The following is a 16,474-nucleotide window of genomic DNA, read 5'->3' on the forward strand; positions in this document are numbered from 1 at the left end:
GTATTTTTTCCCCATGATCCCAAGGTTTCTGATCCCACTGGGATAAATTGATACTCTTGGCTTATGTCCCTGTACTTGCTGATCTTGTACTCCTCCCTGTGGTCAGCAGCTCCTCCTTGTCGCCCGACACTGTGATGGATATATATATATATATATATATATATATATATATATATATATATATATATATATATATATATATATATATATATATATATATATATAGGTATAGAAATGGACTTACAAAGCCGTACAAAGGTAAAGAGGCGGAATAATATAAAAATATCGTTTGAATGAGCGTTTATTAAGTTGTAAATACAGGTTGGCGCTGTATGACCCTTGTAGGTTTAGCGCTTCTTTTTTATTATAATAATAATAATGTAAATACAGGTTTTGGGTACATTTGTTTAGCAGGTCGCTGGAGCCATCTGGGAGGAAGGGAGCTGGAGGAACCAGCTGGGAGGATCAGAGGAAGGGAGCTGGAGGAACCAGCTGGGCAGCGTACTGGTCGAGGTCAACGAGGTCAGAGTCCTTCATGGGAAGGGAGAGTATTAGTTCCTCAGCCTCGTCCTGCGTCAGGGCCTCCCCTTCACAGGTCAAGAGACGAAGCAGGTCCTCTCTGCTCAGGCTCCCAGCTGGCCGGAACTGTCACAGTCAACAATAAATAATCAAACGAGAGAAAAATCGTCTCGCTTATTTTTTACCCGTTCTCACCTAACATGCTGGACTTGTCCTTCTTTTATTACGTTCAAATCTGCACGAGTATCATTCGAGGTGCGAGAATTATTATTATATTCACTTTGAGCACTAAACCATATGGATCTTACAAAGATTACCTGGAGTTTACCTGGAGAGAGTTCCGGGGGTCAACGCCCCCGCGGCCCGGTCTGTGACCAGGCCTCCTGGTGGATCAGAGCCTGATCAACCAGGCTGTTACTGCTGGCTGCACGCAAACCAACGTACGAGCCACAGCCCGGCTGATCAGGAACCAACTTCAGGTGCTTGTCCAGTGCCAGCTTGAAGACTGCCAGGGGTCTGTTGGTAATCCCCCTTATGTATGCTGGGAGGCAGTTGAACAGTCTCGGGCCCCTGACACTTATTGTATGGTCTCTTAACGTGCTAGTGACACCCCTGCTTTTCATTGGGGGGATGGTGCATCGTCTGTCAAGTCTTTTGCTTTCGTAGTGAGTGATTTTCGTGTGCAAGTTCGGTACTAGTCCCTCTAGGATTTTCCAGGTGTATATAATCATGTATCTCTCCCGCCTGTGTTCCAGGGAATACAGGTTTAGGAACCTCAAGCGCTCCCAGTAATTGAGGTGTTTTATCTCCGTTATGCGCGCCGTGAAGGTTCTCTGTACATTTTCTAGGTCAGCAATTTCACCTCCCTTGAAAGGTGCTGTTAGTGTGCAGCAATATTCCAACCTAGATAGAACAAGTGACCTGAAGAGTGTCATCATGGGCTTGGCCTCCCTAGTTTTGAAGGTTCTCATTATCCATTCTGTCATTTTTCTAGCAGATGCGATTGATACAATGTTATGGTCCTTGAAGGTGAGATCCTCCGACATGATCACTCCCAGGTCTTTGACGTTGGTGTTTCACTCTATTTTGTGGCCAGAATTTGTTTTGTACTCTGATGAAGATTTAATTTCCTCGTGCTTACCATATCTGAGTAATTGAAAATCTCATCGTTGAACTTCATATTGTTTTCTGCAGCCCACTGAAAGATTCGGTTGATGTCCGCCTGGAGCCTTGCAGTGTCTGCAATGGAAGACACTGTCATGCAGATTCGGGTGTCATCTGCAAAGGAAGACACGGTGCTGTGGCTGACATCCTTGTCTATGTCGGATATGAGGATGAGGAACAAGATGGGAGCGAGTACTGTGCCTTGTGGAACAGAGCTTTTCACCGTAGCTGCCTCGGACTTTACTCTGTTGACGACTACTCTCTGTGTTCTGTTAGTGAGGAAATTATAGATCCATCGACCGACTTTTCCTGTTATTCCTTTAGCACGCATTTTGTGCGCTATTACGCCATGGTCACACTTGTTGAAGGCTTTTGCAAAGTCTGTATATATTACATCTGCATTCTTTTTGTCTTCTAGTGCATTTAGGACCTTGTCGTAGTGATCCAATAGTTGAGACAGACAGGAGCGACCTGTTCTAAACCCATGTTGCCCTGGGTTGTGTAACTGATGGGTTTCTAGATGGGTGGTGATCTTGCTTCTTAGGACCCTTTCAAAGATTTTTATGATATGGGTTGTTAGTGCTATCGGTCTGTAGTTCTTTGCTGTTGCTTTACTGCCCCCTTTGTGGAGTGGGGCTATGTCTGTTGTTTTTAGTAACTGTGGGACGACCCCCGTGTCCATGCTCCCTCTCCATAGGATGGAAAAGGCTCGTGATAGGGCCATGAGTCTGGCCCTGGGGCAGAGTGCATGGGCATGTCATTTATCGCCTGTTCGAAGTCATTTGGCGTCAGGATAACATCGGATAGGCTTGTGTTAACCAAATTTTGTGGCTCTCTCATAAAAAAATAATTTTGATCTTCGACTCTCAGTCTGGTTAGCGGCTTGCTAAAAACTGAGTCATATTGGGACTTGAGTAGCTCACTCATTTCCTTGCTGTCATCTGTGTAGGACGCATCTTGTTTAAGTAGGGGCCCAATACTGGACGTTGTTCTCGACTTTGATTTGGCATAAGAGAAGAAATACTTTGGGTTTCTTTCGATTTCATTTATGGCTTTTAGTTCTTCCCGCGATTCCTGACTCCTATAAGATTCCTTTAGCTTAAGTTCGATGCTTGCTATTTCTCTGACCAGTGTCTCCCTACGCATTTCAGATATATTGACCTCTTTTAGCCGCTCTGTTATTCTTTTCCGTCGCCTGTAAAGGGAGCGCCTGTCTCTTTCTATTTTACATCTACTCCTCCTTTTTCTTAGAGGAATAAGCCTTGTGCATACATCGAGTGCCACCAAGTTAATCTGTTCTAGGCATAAGTTGGGGTCTGTGTTGCTTAGTATATCTTCCCAGCTTATATCGGTTAGGACTTGGTTTACTTGGTCCCACTTTATGTTTTTGTTATTGAAGTTGAATTTGGTGAATGCTTCCTCGTGACTAGTCTCATGTCGGTCTGGGGCTCCACGGATACATGTCTGAACCTCAATTATGTTGTGATCTGAGTATATTGTTTTTGATATGGTGACATTTCTTATCAGATCATCATTGTTAGTGAAGATGAGGTCTAGTGTATTCTCCAGTCTAGTAGGCTCTATTATTTGCTGGTTTAAATTGAATTTTGTGCAGAGATTTAAAAGCTCTTGTGAGTGTGAGTTTTCATCAGAGCTGCCTCCTGGTGTTATTACTGCAACAATATTATTTGCTATATTCCTCCATTTTAGGTGCCTTAAGTTGAAATCCCCCAGGAGCAAGATGTTGGGTGCAGGAGCTGGAAGATTTTCCAGACAGTGGTCAATTTTTAACAGCTGTTCCTGGAATTGCTGGGATGTTGCATCCGGAGGCTTGTAGACTACCACAATGACTAGGTTTTGGTTCTCGACCTTTACTGCTAAAACTTCCACTACATCATTTGAGACATTTAGCAGTTCTGTGCAAACAAGATTGTTTCATGAGGCTTAACCAAATTTGATTCCGTGTACCTGGAGGGGGTTTCGGGGGGTCAACGGCCCCGCGGCCCTGGCCGTGACCATGCCTCATAGTGGATCAGAGCCTGATCAACCAAGCTATTACTGCTGGCCGCACGTAAACCGACGTACGAGCCACAGCCTAGCTTGTCAGGTACTGACTTTAGATGCCTGTCCAGCGCTTTCTTGAAGACAGCCAGGGGTCTATTGGTAATCCCCCTTATGTATGCTGAGAGGCAGTTGAACAGTCTTGGGCCCCTGACACTGTGTTGTCACATGGCGTACTCGTGGCGCCCCTGTTTTTCATCAGGGGGATGTTGAATCTCCTGTCGAGTCTTTTGCTTTCGTAGGAAGTGATTTTTTTTTGTGTGCAGATTTTGGACTAGACCCTCTAGGATTTCCCAAGTGTATATCATCATGTATCTTTCTCGCTTACGATCCAAGGAGTACAAATCAAGGGACTTCAACCATTCCCAGTAATTTAAGTGCTTTATCGTACTTATACGTGCTGTGAAAGTTCTTTATATATTTTCAAGGTTTGCAATTTCGCCAGCATTGAAAGGGGCCGTTGGTGTACAGCAATATTCCAGCCTAAAGAGAACAAAAAATTTGAAGAGAATCATCATTGGCTTGGCATCTCTAGTTTTCAAGGCTCCCATTATCCATCTTATAATTTTCCTAGCAGACGTGGTAGATAAGTTGTTGTGATCTTTGAAAGTGAGATTCTCTGACATTATCACTTTCAGGTTCTTCACATTAGTTTTTCGCTCTATTGTGTTTTTGGAGTTTGTTTTATACTCCGATAGTTTTTATTTCCGCGAGTTTCCAATAGCGGGGTATTTGAAATTTGTCTTCATTGAACTTCATGTTGCTTTCCGTGGCCTGGTGGAAAAGTTCTTGCTTCACATGCTGAGTGTCCGGGTTCGATTCCTGGCAAGGGTGGCAATATTGGGCGTGTTTCCTTACACCGGTTGTCTATGTTCACTCATCAGTAAAAATGGGTACCTGGGTGTTAGTTGACTGGTGTGGGTCGCATCCTGGGACAAAATTGACATAATTTGCCCGAAATGCTCTGCATAGCAAGCGGCTTTCTATATAGTAGTATGTCATTGATGTCAGCTAGGACTGTATACTATGTACATGTACTTGTAGAAATAAAGATATTATACTGGAGATGTGCAGTGTCTTCGATGAATGACACTGTCATGCAAATTCGGGTATCATCCTCAAAGGAGAACACATTGCTGTGGCTTACAGCTTTGTCTATGTCAGATATAAGGATGAGGAACGAGATGGGAGTACTGTACCTTGTGGAACAAAGTTTTTCACTGTAGCTGCTTCTGACTTTACTCTGTCTATGTTAAGAAGTTATAAATCAATCTACTCACTTTTCCTATTATTCCTTAATCACGCATTTTGTGTGCTATTACACCATGATCCTACTTGTAGAAGGCTATAGCAAAGTCTGTGTACAATACATCTGTATTTTGTCCTCAGGAGCATCAAAGACCATGTCATAGTGGTCCAGTAGTTGTGAGAGGCAGGAGCGACCTGACCTAAACCCATGTCGCCCTGGGCTGTGCAACTGTTGGGTATCTAAGTGGGTGGCGATCTTGCCTCTTAGAACCCTTTCGAAGATTTTTATGATGTGGGACGTTAGTGCTATCGGTCTGTAATTCTTTGCAATTGCTTTACTTCCACCTTTGTGGCAGTAAAGCAATGGAGTGGGGCTATGTCTGTTGTTTTTAGTGAGTGTTGGATGGCCCCTTTGTCCATGCTCCCATTCCATAGAATATTTAAGGCACGTGAAAGGGGCTTCTTGCAGTTCTTGATGGACACGGAGTTCCACGAGTCTGGTCCTGGGGCAGAGTGCATGGGCATGCCATTTATTGATTTTTCAAAATCTTGTAGTGTTAGGATAATATCATAAATTCTTGAATTTACCAAATTTTGAGTCTCGGTCAAAATTTTTTATTTAGATTGTCTACCCTTAGTCTGATTAACGGCTCACTAAAAGCAGTCATATTGGGACTTCAGTATCGTAATCTTTTCTTTGCTGTTGTCTGTGTAAGTCCCGTCTCGTTTAAGCAGGGGTCCAATACTGGATGTGGTTTTTGCCCTAGATTTGGCATAAGAAAATGAGTATTTTGTTTTTTCAATTTCATTTATGGTTTTAAGTTTTTCCTGTATTTCTTGTCTCCTGTATGTGATCCCACTGTATGTTTTTGTTACTGAGGTTCAATTTGGTGAAAGCACTCTCATAACTAATCTTTTGCTGGTCAGGAGCCCTGCGCATACATGTCTGTACCTCTGTTATGTTATGATCTGAGTGTATTGTCTTTGATACTGTTATATTTCGTGCCAAGTCATCAAAACTTTGGGGGCCCAGTCCCTGGACCCATTATGTACCTCTGAAATCTGTAAATACCTTTGTAACTTGTCATGATTGTGACCAGATCTACCTGGAGTTCATTACCTTTGTAACCTGCTCTGCTATCAAAACGTTGAGGCCCAGTCCCTGGACCCATTATGTACCTCTGTATTCTTTTGACTACCGCTCACAGGATGGGTATGTGGTGCATAATAAACATTAAACTAACTAACTAAAAGGTCAAGTGTATTTTCCAGTGTTGCTGGCTTAAGGTGAATTTGTTGCAGAGATTTAATAGCTCATGCGTGTGTGTGAATTTTCATCTGAGCTGCCTCTTGGGGTTATTTCTGCTAAAACATTATTTGCTACATAGGTGTTTGGGGCAGGAGTTTGGAAATTTTCCAGGCAGTAGTCAATTTTCAATTTCCAACCCCTCCTTGTTGCTTTTTTTTCTGTCGCATCTGAATAAGTTATAACCTGGGAGCCATATTTCTTTGTTAAAATGATCCTTTGTGTGGGTCTCTGTGGACTGTGATCAGTCCACTGATGAAAGGTATTTTGTTGTTTGCTGATGACCTTAGACCCTGTATATTTGCAAAAATAAATGTTGTATTGATGGTATGTAGGGATCTTTTTTTGCTGGCACTAATATCTGTTGTTCTGGAGTGGGGGCCACTGATGGTGCCTCCACTCCAGTAGTGATCCGAGGTGGTGTAGTATTTCTGTCATTTCCTGTCAGATTCTTTTTCTTCCTGGCACTAAAAAATTTCTTTTTCTGGATTGGTTGTAACCACCCTGATTTGTTTCCCAAGGTCTGTGTGATCTGTACCTTCTTGTCTCTTTTAAATGGTGTGCCTAGTGTGTTGTAGCATTTTCTTTAATAGACTGAAGACATATTTGAAGGTGAAATAATTTACAAGAAGAATTAGGTATATTTTTTTCCCAGGCACAGACAATATGTGGAGTGTGAGCAGCTCTCAGCTATTTTGAATGGCTGATTACCTCCAGTCATTCACAATGCTCAGGACTCACCACGTGGAGGTGGATGTTCTCCAAGTAACGAAGAACATCCACCTCCACGAGAATGAGTTAGGGAATGGTTTGAGTTTGACGTCACTTACCACTGTTTTCTTGCCATCGCCGTAAACACCTCCCTTGGACTCTGGCTTCGGGTGGGTCTCCTCCAGGTAGTTCCTGCCCTCTTTTGCCAAGACGGCCAGGGCACGACCCACTTCTTCCTTGTTGCTCCCCGGAAACCTGTCAAACACACATACACACAAACACTAGTTCTCTTTGTACACGATAAGACTTCGAGTAAAGATTAATTCTGCCCACCTGCTATTGTAAGAGCATCCATTATTCTTACCACCTACAGGACGAGTAAAGCTATCAAAATAACAGGCTGTCTATAGCATTAAGTATGACACAGAATATGATTAAAAATATAGCTACCTTCTGTCCAGGATGAGTTTCTTAGCTATGGTGAGGAAGGCTGCTAGATGAACTGTGTCAGCACTCTCATCTCCTAACATAGCTGCCACAGTCTTTCTCATCTCCGCCTCTGATGGTACCAGACCTGTCACATTTTCTCATTAACTTTCGTATTTCTCATTTATATAATATTGCAATTTTTATTCCAAATATTATATGGATAATGTAAACTATTACATAAATTGTAAGTTTCCCCACTCATAATATATTCTGTACTATATTAAATAGCTTCTGCTTCAGAAATATTCGTCATATATATAAAAGTAACTAAGGCATAGTCTTACCAGACTTGTCTAACATTTATACTAGTCACTGTGTGTTGCTGTTGTACACCAGCTGGCTAACAAGAGTCATGTTGTACACCAGCTGGCTAACGAGTCATGTTGTACACCAGCTGGCTAACGAGTCATGTTGTACACCAGCTGGCTAACAAGAGTCATGTTGTACACCAGCTGGCTAACAAGAGTCATGTACACCAGCTGGCTAACAAGAGTCATGTTGTACACCAGCTGGCTAACGAGAGTCATGTTGTACACCAGCTGGCTAACAAGAGTCATGTTGTACACCAGCTGGCTAACAAGAGTCATGTACACCAGCTGGCTAACAAGAGTCATGTTGTACACCAGCTGGCTAACAAGAGTTATGTTGTACACCAGCTGGCTAACAAGAGTCATGTTGTACACCAGCTGGCTAACAAGAGTCATGTTGTACACCAGCTGGCTAACAAGAGTCATGTTGTACACCAGCTGGCTAACAAGAGTCATGTTGTATACCAGCTGGCTAACAAGAGTCATGTTGTACACCAGCTGGCTAACAAGAGTCATGTTGTACACCAGCTGGCTAACGAGAGTCATATTGTGCACCAGCTGGCTAACGAGAGTCATGTTGTACACCAGCTGGCTAACGAGAGTCATGTAGTACACCAGCTGGCTAACGAGAGTCATGTTGTACACCAGCTGGCTAACGAGAGTCATGTTGTACACCAGCTGGCTAACGAGAGTCATGTTGTACACCAGCTGGCTAACGAGAGTCATGTTGTACACCAGCTGGCTAACGAGAGTCATGTTGTACACCAGCTGGCTAACGAGAGTCATGTTGTACACCAGCTGGCTAACAAGAGTCATGTTGTACACCAGCTGGCTAACAAGAGTCATGTTGTACACCAGCTGGCTAACAAGAATCATGTTGTACACCAGCTGGCTAACAAGAGTCATGCTGTACACCAGCTGGCTAACAAGAGTCATGTTGTACACCAGCTGGCTAACAAGAGTCATGTTGTACACCAGCTGGCTAACAAGAGACATGTTGTACACCAGTTGGCTAACAAGAGTCATGTTGTACACCAGCTGGCTAACAAGAGTCATGTTGTACACCAGCTGGCTAACGAGAGTCATGTACACCAGCTGGCTAACAAGAGTCATGTTGTACACCAGCTGGCTAACAAGAGTCATGTTGTACACCAGATGGCTAACAAGAGTCATGTTGTACACCAGCTGGCTAACAAGAGTCACGTTGTACACCAGCTGGCTAACAAGAGTCATGTTGTACACCAGCTGGCTTACTAGAGTCATGTTGTACACCAGCTGGCTAACGAGAGTCATGTTGTACACCAGCTGGCTAACGAGAGTCATGTTGTACACCAGCTGGCTAACAAGAGTCATGTACACCAGCTGGCTAACAAGAGTCATGTTGTACACCAGCTGGCTAACAAGAGTCATGTTGTACACCAGCTGGCTAACGAGAGTCATGTTGTACACCAGCTGGCTAACGAGAGTCATGTACACCAGCTGGCTAACGAGAGTCATGTTGTACACCAGCTAGCTAACGAGAGTCATGTTGTACACCAGCTGGCTAACAAGAGTCATGTTGTACACCAGCTGGCTAATAAGAGTCATGTTGTACACCAGCTGGCTAACAAGAATCATGTACACCAGCTGGCTAACAAGAGTCATGTTGTACACCAGCTGGCTAACAAGAGTCATGTACACCAGCTGGCTAACAAGAGTCATGTTGTACACCAGCTGGCTAACAAGAGTCATGTTGTACACCAACTGGCTAACAAGAGTCATGCTGTACACCAGCTGGCTAACAAGAGTCATGTTGTACACCAGCTGGCTAACAAGAGTCATGTTGTACACCAGCTGGCTAACAAGGGTCATGCTGTACACTAGCTGGCTAACAAGAGTCATGTTGTACACCAGCTGGCTAACAAGAGTCATGTACACCAGCTGGCTAACAAGAGTCATGTACACCAGCTGGCTAACAAGAGCCATGTTGTACACCAGCTGGCTAACAAGAGTCATGTACACCAGCTGGCTAACAAGAGTCATGTTGTACACCAGCTGGCTAACAAGAGTCATGTTGTACACCAGCTGGCTAACAAGAGTCACGTTGTACACCAGCTGGCTAACAAGAGTCATGCTGTACACCAGCTGGCTAACAAGAGTCATGTTGTACACCAGCTGGCTAACAAGAGTCACGTTGTACACCAGCTGGCTAACAAGAGTCATGTTGTACACCAGCTGGCTAACAAGAGTCATGCTGTACACTAGCTGGCTAACAAGAGTCATGTTGTACACCAGCTGGCTAATAAGAGTCATGTTGTACACCAGCTGGCTAACAAGAGTCATGTTGTACACCAGCTGGCTAACAAGAGTCATGTTATACACCAGCTGGCTAACAAGAGTCATGTTATACACCAGCTGGCTAACAAGAGTCATATTGTACACCAGCTGGCTAACAAGAGTCATGTTGTACACCAGCTGGCTAACAAGAGTCATGCTGTACACTAGCTGGCTAACAAGAGTCATGTTGTACACCAGCTGGCTAACAAGAGTCATGTTGTACACCAGCTGGCTAACAAGAGTCATGTTGTACACCAGCTGGCTAACAAGAATCATGTTGTACACCAGCTGGCTAACAAGAGTCATGTTGTACACCAGCTGGCTAACAAGAGTCATGTTGTACACCAGCTGGCTAACAAGAGTCATGTTGTACACCAGCTGGCTAACAAGAGTCATGTTGTACACCAGCTGGCTAACAAGAGTCACGTTGTACACCAGCTGGCTAACAAGAGTCACGTTGTACACCAGCTGGCTAACAAGAGTCATGTTATACACCAGCTGGCTAACAAGAGTCATGTTGTACACCAGCTGGCTAACAAGAGTCATGTTGTACACCAGCTGGCTAACAAGAGTCATGTTATACACCAGCTGGCTAACAAGAGTCATGTTATACACCAGCTGGCTAACAAGAGTCATATTGTACACCAGCTGGCTAACAAGAGTCATGTTGTACACCAGCTGGCTAACAAGAGTCATGCTGTACACTAGCTGGCTAACAAGAGTCATGTTGTACACCAGCTGGCTAACAAGAGTCATGTTGTACACCAGCTGGCTAACAAGAGTCATGTTGTACACCAGCTGGCTAACAAGAGTCATGTTGTACACCAGCTGGCTAACAAGAGTCACGTTGTACACCAGCTGGCTAACAAGAGTCACGTTGTACACCAGCTGGCTAACAAGAGTCACGTTGTACACCAGCTGGCTAACAAGAGTCATGTACACCAGCTGGCTAACAAGAGTCATGTTGTACACCAGCTGGCTAACAAGAGTCATGTACACCAGCTGGCTAACAAGAGTCATGTTGTACACCAGCTGGCTAACAAGAGTCATGTACACCAGCTGGCTAACAAGAGTCATGTTGTACACCAGCTGGCTAACAAGAGTCATGTTGTACACCAGCTGGCTAACAAGAGTCATGTTGTACACCAGCTGGCTAACAAGAGTCATGTTGTACACCAGCTGGCTAACAAGAGTCATGTTGTACACCAGCTGGCTAACAAGAGTCATGTTGTACACCAGCTGGCTAACAAGAGTCATGTACACCAGCTGGCTAACAAGAGTCATGTACACCAGCTGGCTAACAAGAGTCATGTTGGGTAGTTAGTTTAACATCAAGTTGCAACAGTATCATGAAAGACACAGTCGAGGCGATGAGTATAGTTATCCTTCCTAAGAACTCTTAGATTATTTATATAGAAACTGCCGAGACTAACAAAACCCAGCCTAAGGTAAGTTAACCTTACTCCGCCAGCAGTACATACGGGACTGGTGCGCTTTTGCTTATATTCGATTAATTTTTTTTAAGTATTTTGTGATAGGCCAGGAGCATCAATGCTAACTGTTGACTGGTCCTGACGTGCAACGCGCCTTAAAATTAAAGTATTATTTTTGCTAATGTCCCTGGCCGTCTTCATGAGGGAACTCGATTAATTCCTCAGATGAGTCCCTGACTATCTAGACTGCGGTGCATAATTTGAACAGAGTGCGGAGAGCACCAACAACCTGATCGATCAGGCCAACAACCAAGAGGTCTGGTCTGGGACCTAGCCAGGGGGCGGTGACCCCCGGAAGTGACTATACGTAATCTACAGGTATCTCCCAAAATAACAATTTTCACAAAAAAATGGCAGCTTGTGCCGTGTTAAATACAGAATGTTGATATTAAAAAAGAAAGGAAATAATGTGCGATATTTCAGGGGGACTAGATCTTAATATAAGCCTCGTTATTATTTATTAACGTCTCACCTAGAGTTCTAATTATCGTTGGTATATCTTTGACAGATACAACATTCTTATCTTTATCTTGGAAGAACGTAAATACTTCGGTTAGCCTCTTATCCAGAGACATATTAACATGGGTAAGTTAAAGGTTGCTGCTGTTGTTATTGTTAAGTTGTTTACTGTTACCATGGTGACGGGCGGGTCCGTATACATGCCTAGCTTTTTAATATGAGGGCAAATTCATCATATGATTATTTTTAAGTTATTCGTTAATGAATTGCGTTAATATTCATTGTCAGTGTTGTTATCATCATATGGTATGTCTGACTTTATTCCTGTTTTTTCCTGGGTGTGAATTGATGATAATCGCATGCTGAGTTAAATGTTATGAAATGTGATGATTTAGATATTTTGTTTATATGCGTACAAGTATATAAAGTTACTAATATACAAGAGAAAAGCAGTGAAGAAATATTAATTGGTGGATAAGAAGATAAAGTTAATTGTGAAGCGGCTCTTTAATTGCCTTTAGGTCATTCCTGATGGCTTGCACTTCTCTATTTTAGACTTACTTATCCATCACAAAACTGTGATTTATTATAAACAAATAAATTTATTATAAACGCAAGTGTTTTCTATTTTGTTTGTTTTTGTAAAGTCTTGTGGGTGTTTACGTTTACTTGTTTGACACATAGACCCACCAGGAGGAAATTCAGGAGAAAATACCAGCTTACCTTGATGGAAGGTAAGAAATAAACTACATGGAAAATGGCATAATACTAAGTGATAAAAATAGCTCCAATATTTTTATTTTTGCTCTTTAAGAGAAATACCTTGAAGACTATTTAATATACTTGAAATAAATATAGTTAGATGATAGTAATATACAAAGGCACAAATAGTCTGAATATTGAAGGGGGGGGACTGATCCACTAGGTTATGGCATCTCAGCTGAGAGCAGCTGTGAGGTTAAACTCTGCTAAACCTATTGCAACAATTGTTTGGTTTATAAATGGCAGCTTTATCACTCCAGATAAAGGTGTGAGCCTAAACACGAGGTTTATAACGAAAAGAAGAAAAATATTATCCTGGAAGATTATGTCCTACGTAACCTCGACTCAGTATTGTATATTTTAAACGGTAAGCATTTGTAATCTTTTATAGTTAGTAGGGTGGTGAACTCTAGCTCATGGTCCATCCTCTTAACCTTCTACTTGCTGCTGTCAGTTTTGTTATATTTGCTTTTAATCCCCTTATGGAGTGACCTATTATTGGGGGTCAGTGGCTCGAGTAGTAACGCCTGTTCACATCTGAAGGACCTGGGTTTGTTTCCAGTTCAAGTGGAAGTGGACATGTTTCCTTACACTTCTTGGCCCTGTTTATCTAACGGTCAGTAGGAGCCCCGTTGTTAGCCTACTGTTGTAAGTCACATCATGGGGAAGAGGATCGTAGGGTCCCAATGAAAATAAATACTGTATAGTGTTTTAATTGGGTCATCCTGGGTTATTATTCTCTTGAGTTAATAATCCAAATGAAATTGTCTTCATTATCACTGTCATTCATTGTCTAAATTTACTTAATTATTATACTGACATGTACTTTATATATTCTTAGAAGGGTCAGTTGACATAATTACAGTGGAACCTCGGCACTCGAACTTAATTGGTCCCAGAAAGCTGTTCAAGTGCCGATCTGTTCGAGCACAAAACAAATTTTTCCCAACCAATTTTCTGTTTGGTTGGCTGTTATCACAAACCCTCTTAGGCCCCATGGTAACTTATTTATACAAATAATATTAAAAACACCAAAAAATGTGAAGAAACACAAAATAATTTACAGCAGAGTTCTGGCATTTGTGCTTGTTTGGTCAAGTGCCGAGCAGTTGGTTGACTACTGAGCAATTTGTTTACCGAACAAAGCATTTGAATACCAAATTGTTTGAGTACAGAACTGTTCGAGTGCTGAGGTTGCACTGTACTTCCAGATCTTTCATGTGTTACTTTTGTGCTGTTTGATTATCCTCTTGGGTTTTGTATACAGTGTCCCCTTTGAGTTCTTCATTCTTTTCGTATCTAAGCAGTTGGAAACGATCTCTATTGAACATCATCATGTTCTCCATTGCTCACTGCCAATGGAAATAAGTCAGAGTGAGTGGCTTGGGTTACCCTAGGTTACTAACCCTCTACTTGGAGTCTACCTGGATTGTGTTCCACAGGTCAACACCCTTTTGACCCAGTATCAGACCAAGCATCCTTATGGATGGCCTGATCATCCAACCATGCATCACAGCCTGGCTGATAAAGACCATAAATAAAAATAATTATTTTCCTTATAATGGCAGTTTGCCAAGAGGTTTCTGCCATATTTACATTTTATCGTGAGCCTGAGGGTCGGGAGGTTATGTTAGTGGCCAGTTTAGGTCTCAGTGAAAAAATATGTTGGAAACTATTAATTTAAGCTTTCTTTCCTGTCTTCCTTCTTGAAAACTGGAATGTTAACCCTATTTTTGTAAACTGTCAGACAACACAGTGAGTAGTGGAAGCTTGATCATAAGTCCTCAGTTAATTTTTTATAAATAAAAATGTTAATCATTTTTAAAGGGGTGAACTGATAAGCTAGTGGAAGACTTCAGTCAGATGACTGAAAGCTCCATTGGTGGGTCATCATATGATTAAGACCAGCATCAAGAAACACTTGCTCTATTTCCTGACAAATTTTGCCCGACCTAACTATTTTCTTAATTTTAGTGCTTTGCACCATTTTTATAAACCTAAATGAAGAAGACTTTGTTGGGATTGTCAGTCCCTGAAGGTTAATAACCCAAGAAAGCCAAACAGTGTGCTTATTTCTGTTACTGTTCTAAGTCCTTTTCCAGTATATAAACTAAAACAACCGACTAACTCCTCAATATATATTTACTGCAAAGTGAACAGGGAGAGCAGATTTTAGAATACATGCCCATACATCTTGCCTTGCCCAGGATTGATCCTGGGCTCTTTCAGTTGTAAACTGAAGTTCTACCCTGATCTATACTACTCACCAATGTTTTATTGCAAATCATTTGATACCTAGTAGATTGTGCTGAAAACTTCTCCCAAACTTGGCTATGATTTATTATTCAAGCAAATGATGGCAGCATTTACATTGTTTCATGTGTGCCAAACACTTAATAATTTTTAATTTTTACATAATCTCTTGCAGTATCATTCTATTGGTCATAATTTTTTTTTTCAGTTTAAGGCATCATGAATATTCGTAATGACTGAAGTTGGAAGTGGAATAGGGTCGTCATCAGTGGCGACCGGTCATGGCTGGCGACAGTGTCTCTATTGCCAAGGTCGCATCTTTAAACTTCCAAATGATTTTATTAAGTGAGCATTCTTGATGTGTTAAAAGAATATTTTATTACATAATATTGTATTTTGTCCACCTTCTATGAATTATATTTTTTCAGGCTTAATCATTACTCATAATACAGTGGACCCCCGCATAACGATCACCTCCGAATGCAACCAATTATGTAAGTGTATTTATGTAAGTGTGTTTGTACGTGTATGTTTGGGGGTCTGAAATGGACTAATCTACTTCACAATATTTCTTATGGGAACAAATTCGGTCAGTACTGGAACCTGAACATACTTCTGGAGTGAAAAAATATCGTTAACCGGGGGTCCACTGTATTTTGTTTATGATGTTTAATATTAATCCTAATGACTGTTACTGTAATACAAAGGTCATAAACTATAATGCTGTTTATATTGGAAAAGTTTTCTTAATTAATTTTTTAAAGTAACTTTCTGTTTCATCATACAATTCATCTCTGCAGACATATACGGGATTGCCATTGTGCAAAGGAAGGTGGAAGTTTTGTATGTAGGTATGGCTACAATGGTGTGTGTTCATCATTACCACTTGAGGGTGTGAGTGACCAGGATTATGAGGACCATGTATTAAAACACCATGCTTTCACCATGCTTAGCAAAGGTAAGGATGTATGTAATTGAAGTATGAGGTTTCATACTTCTTGCAGCCATTTGCATAATTAACAGTATGGTTTTAATTTCCAACATGCAGTTATTTTGTTTGTCTTGATTGTGATAAAAGTTTGTTAAACTCTCTAGCTTCTGTAAAGGTTAAGATAAAAAACATGAATGTCAGAAAGGTCATCTGCATTTAAGAAGTTGCCAGTTGCTGATCATAGCGTACAGAAATTGAGGATTGATTGTTTACTTTGATGAGTAAACCTAGTGTTATTCTTTTATTTTCCATTTTTTAGATGCCTGTATAATTTTGTTAAGTGTTTAAAAGGTTAAATATAGTTAAGCACTTTTGGTAGCACTAGTAGTAGTTTTATTATTGTCTGTAGTCTCAAAATTTATTATATATCCACAGGTATTAAACTGATGTACAG

The 16,474-nt window shown here is 41.6% G+C and overlaps 2 protein-coding genes across 4 annotated transcripts in view; one reads left to right on the forward strand and one right to left on the reverse strand.

Moving 5' to 3' along the window:
- Window positions 1-300: 300 nt before the first annotated feature.
- Window positions 301-12,229, reverse strand: LOC128694121 (dynein regulatory complex protein 8-like). The gene is made up of 4 exons (XM_070093490.1): window positions 12,088-12,229; window positions 7,460-7,583; window positions 7,129-7,264; window positions 301-645 (listed from the first exon to the last, which is right to left on the reverse strand). The coding sequence occupies exons 1-4, from the start codon at window positions 12,188-12,190 to the stop codon at window positions 466-468; spliced, it is 543 nt and encodes a 180-aa protein (XP_069949591.1). The 5' UTR covers window positions 12,191-12,229; the 3' UTR covers window positions 301-465.
- A 531-nt stretch (window positions 12,230-12,760) lies between these two features.
- Window positions 12,761-16,474, forward strand: part of scat (VPS54 subunit of GARP complex scat) — a 77,501-nt gene continuing 73,787 nt past the window's right edge. The window contains exons 1-3 of one of the 3 annotated variants that reach the window (XM_070093579.1): window positions 12,761-12,808; window positions 15,298-15,434; window positions 15,890-16,047. In XM_070093579.1, coding sequence (XP_069949680.1) covers window positions 15,322-15,434; window positions 15,890-16,047 — 271 coding nt within the window. In that variant the 5' untranslated portion in view covers window positions 12,761-12,808; window positions 15,298-15,321. Of the gene's footprint in view, window positions 12,809-12,986; window positions 13,204-15,297; window positions 15,435-15,889; window positions 16,048-16,474 lie in introns of those variants that run through there. The other 2 variants (XM_053784303.2, XM_053784304.2) reach the window with 2 other exon arrangements.

This window comes from Cherax quadricarinatus, chromosome 43, assembly GCF_038502225.1.
Source record: "Cherax quadricarinatus isolate ZL_2023a chromosome 43, ASM3850222v1, whole genome shotgun sequence".
Taxonomy (NCBI): Eukaryota; Metazoa; Arthropoda; class Malacostraca; order Decapoda; family Parastacidae; genus Cherax; species Cherax quadricarinatus.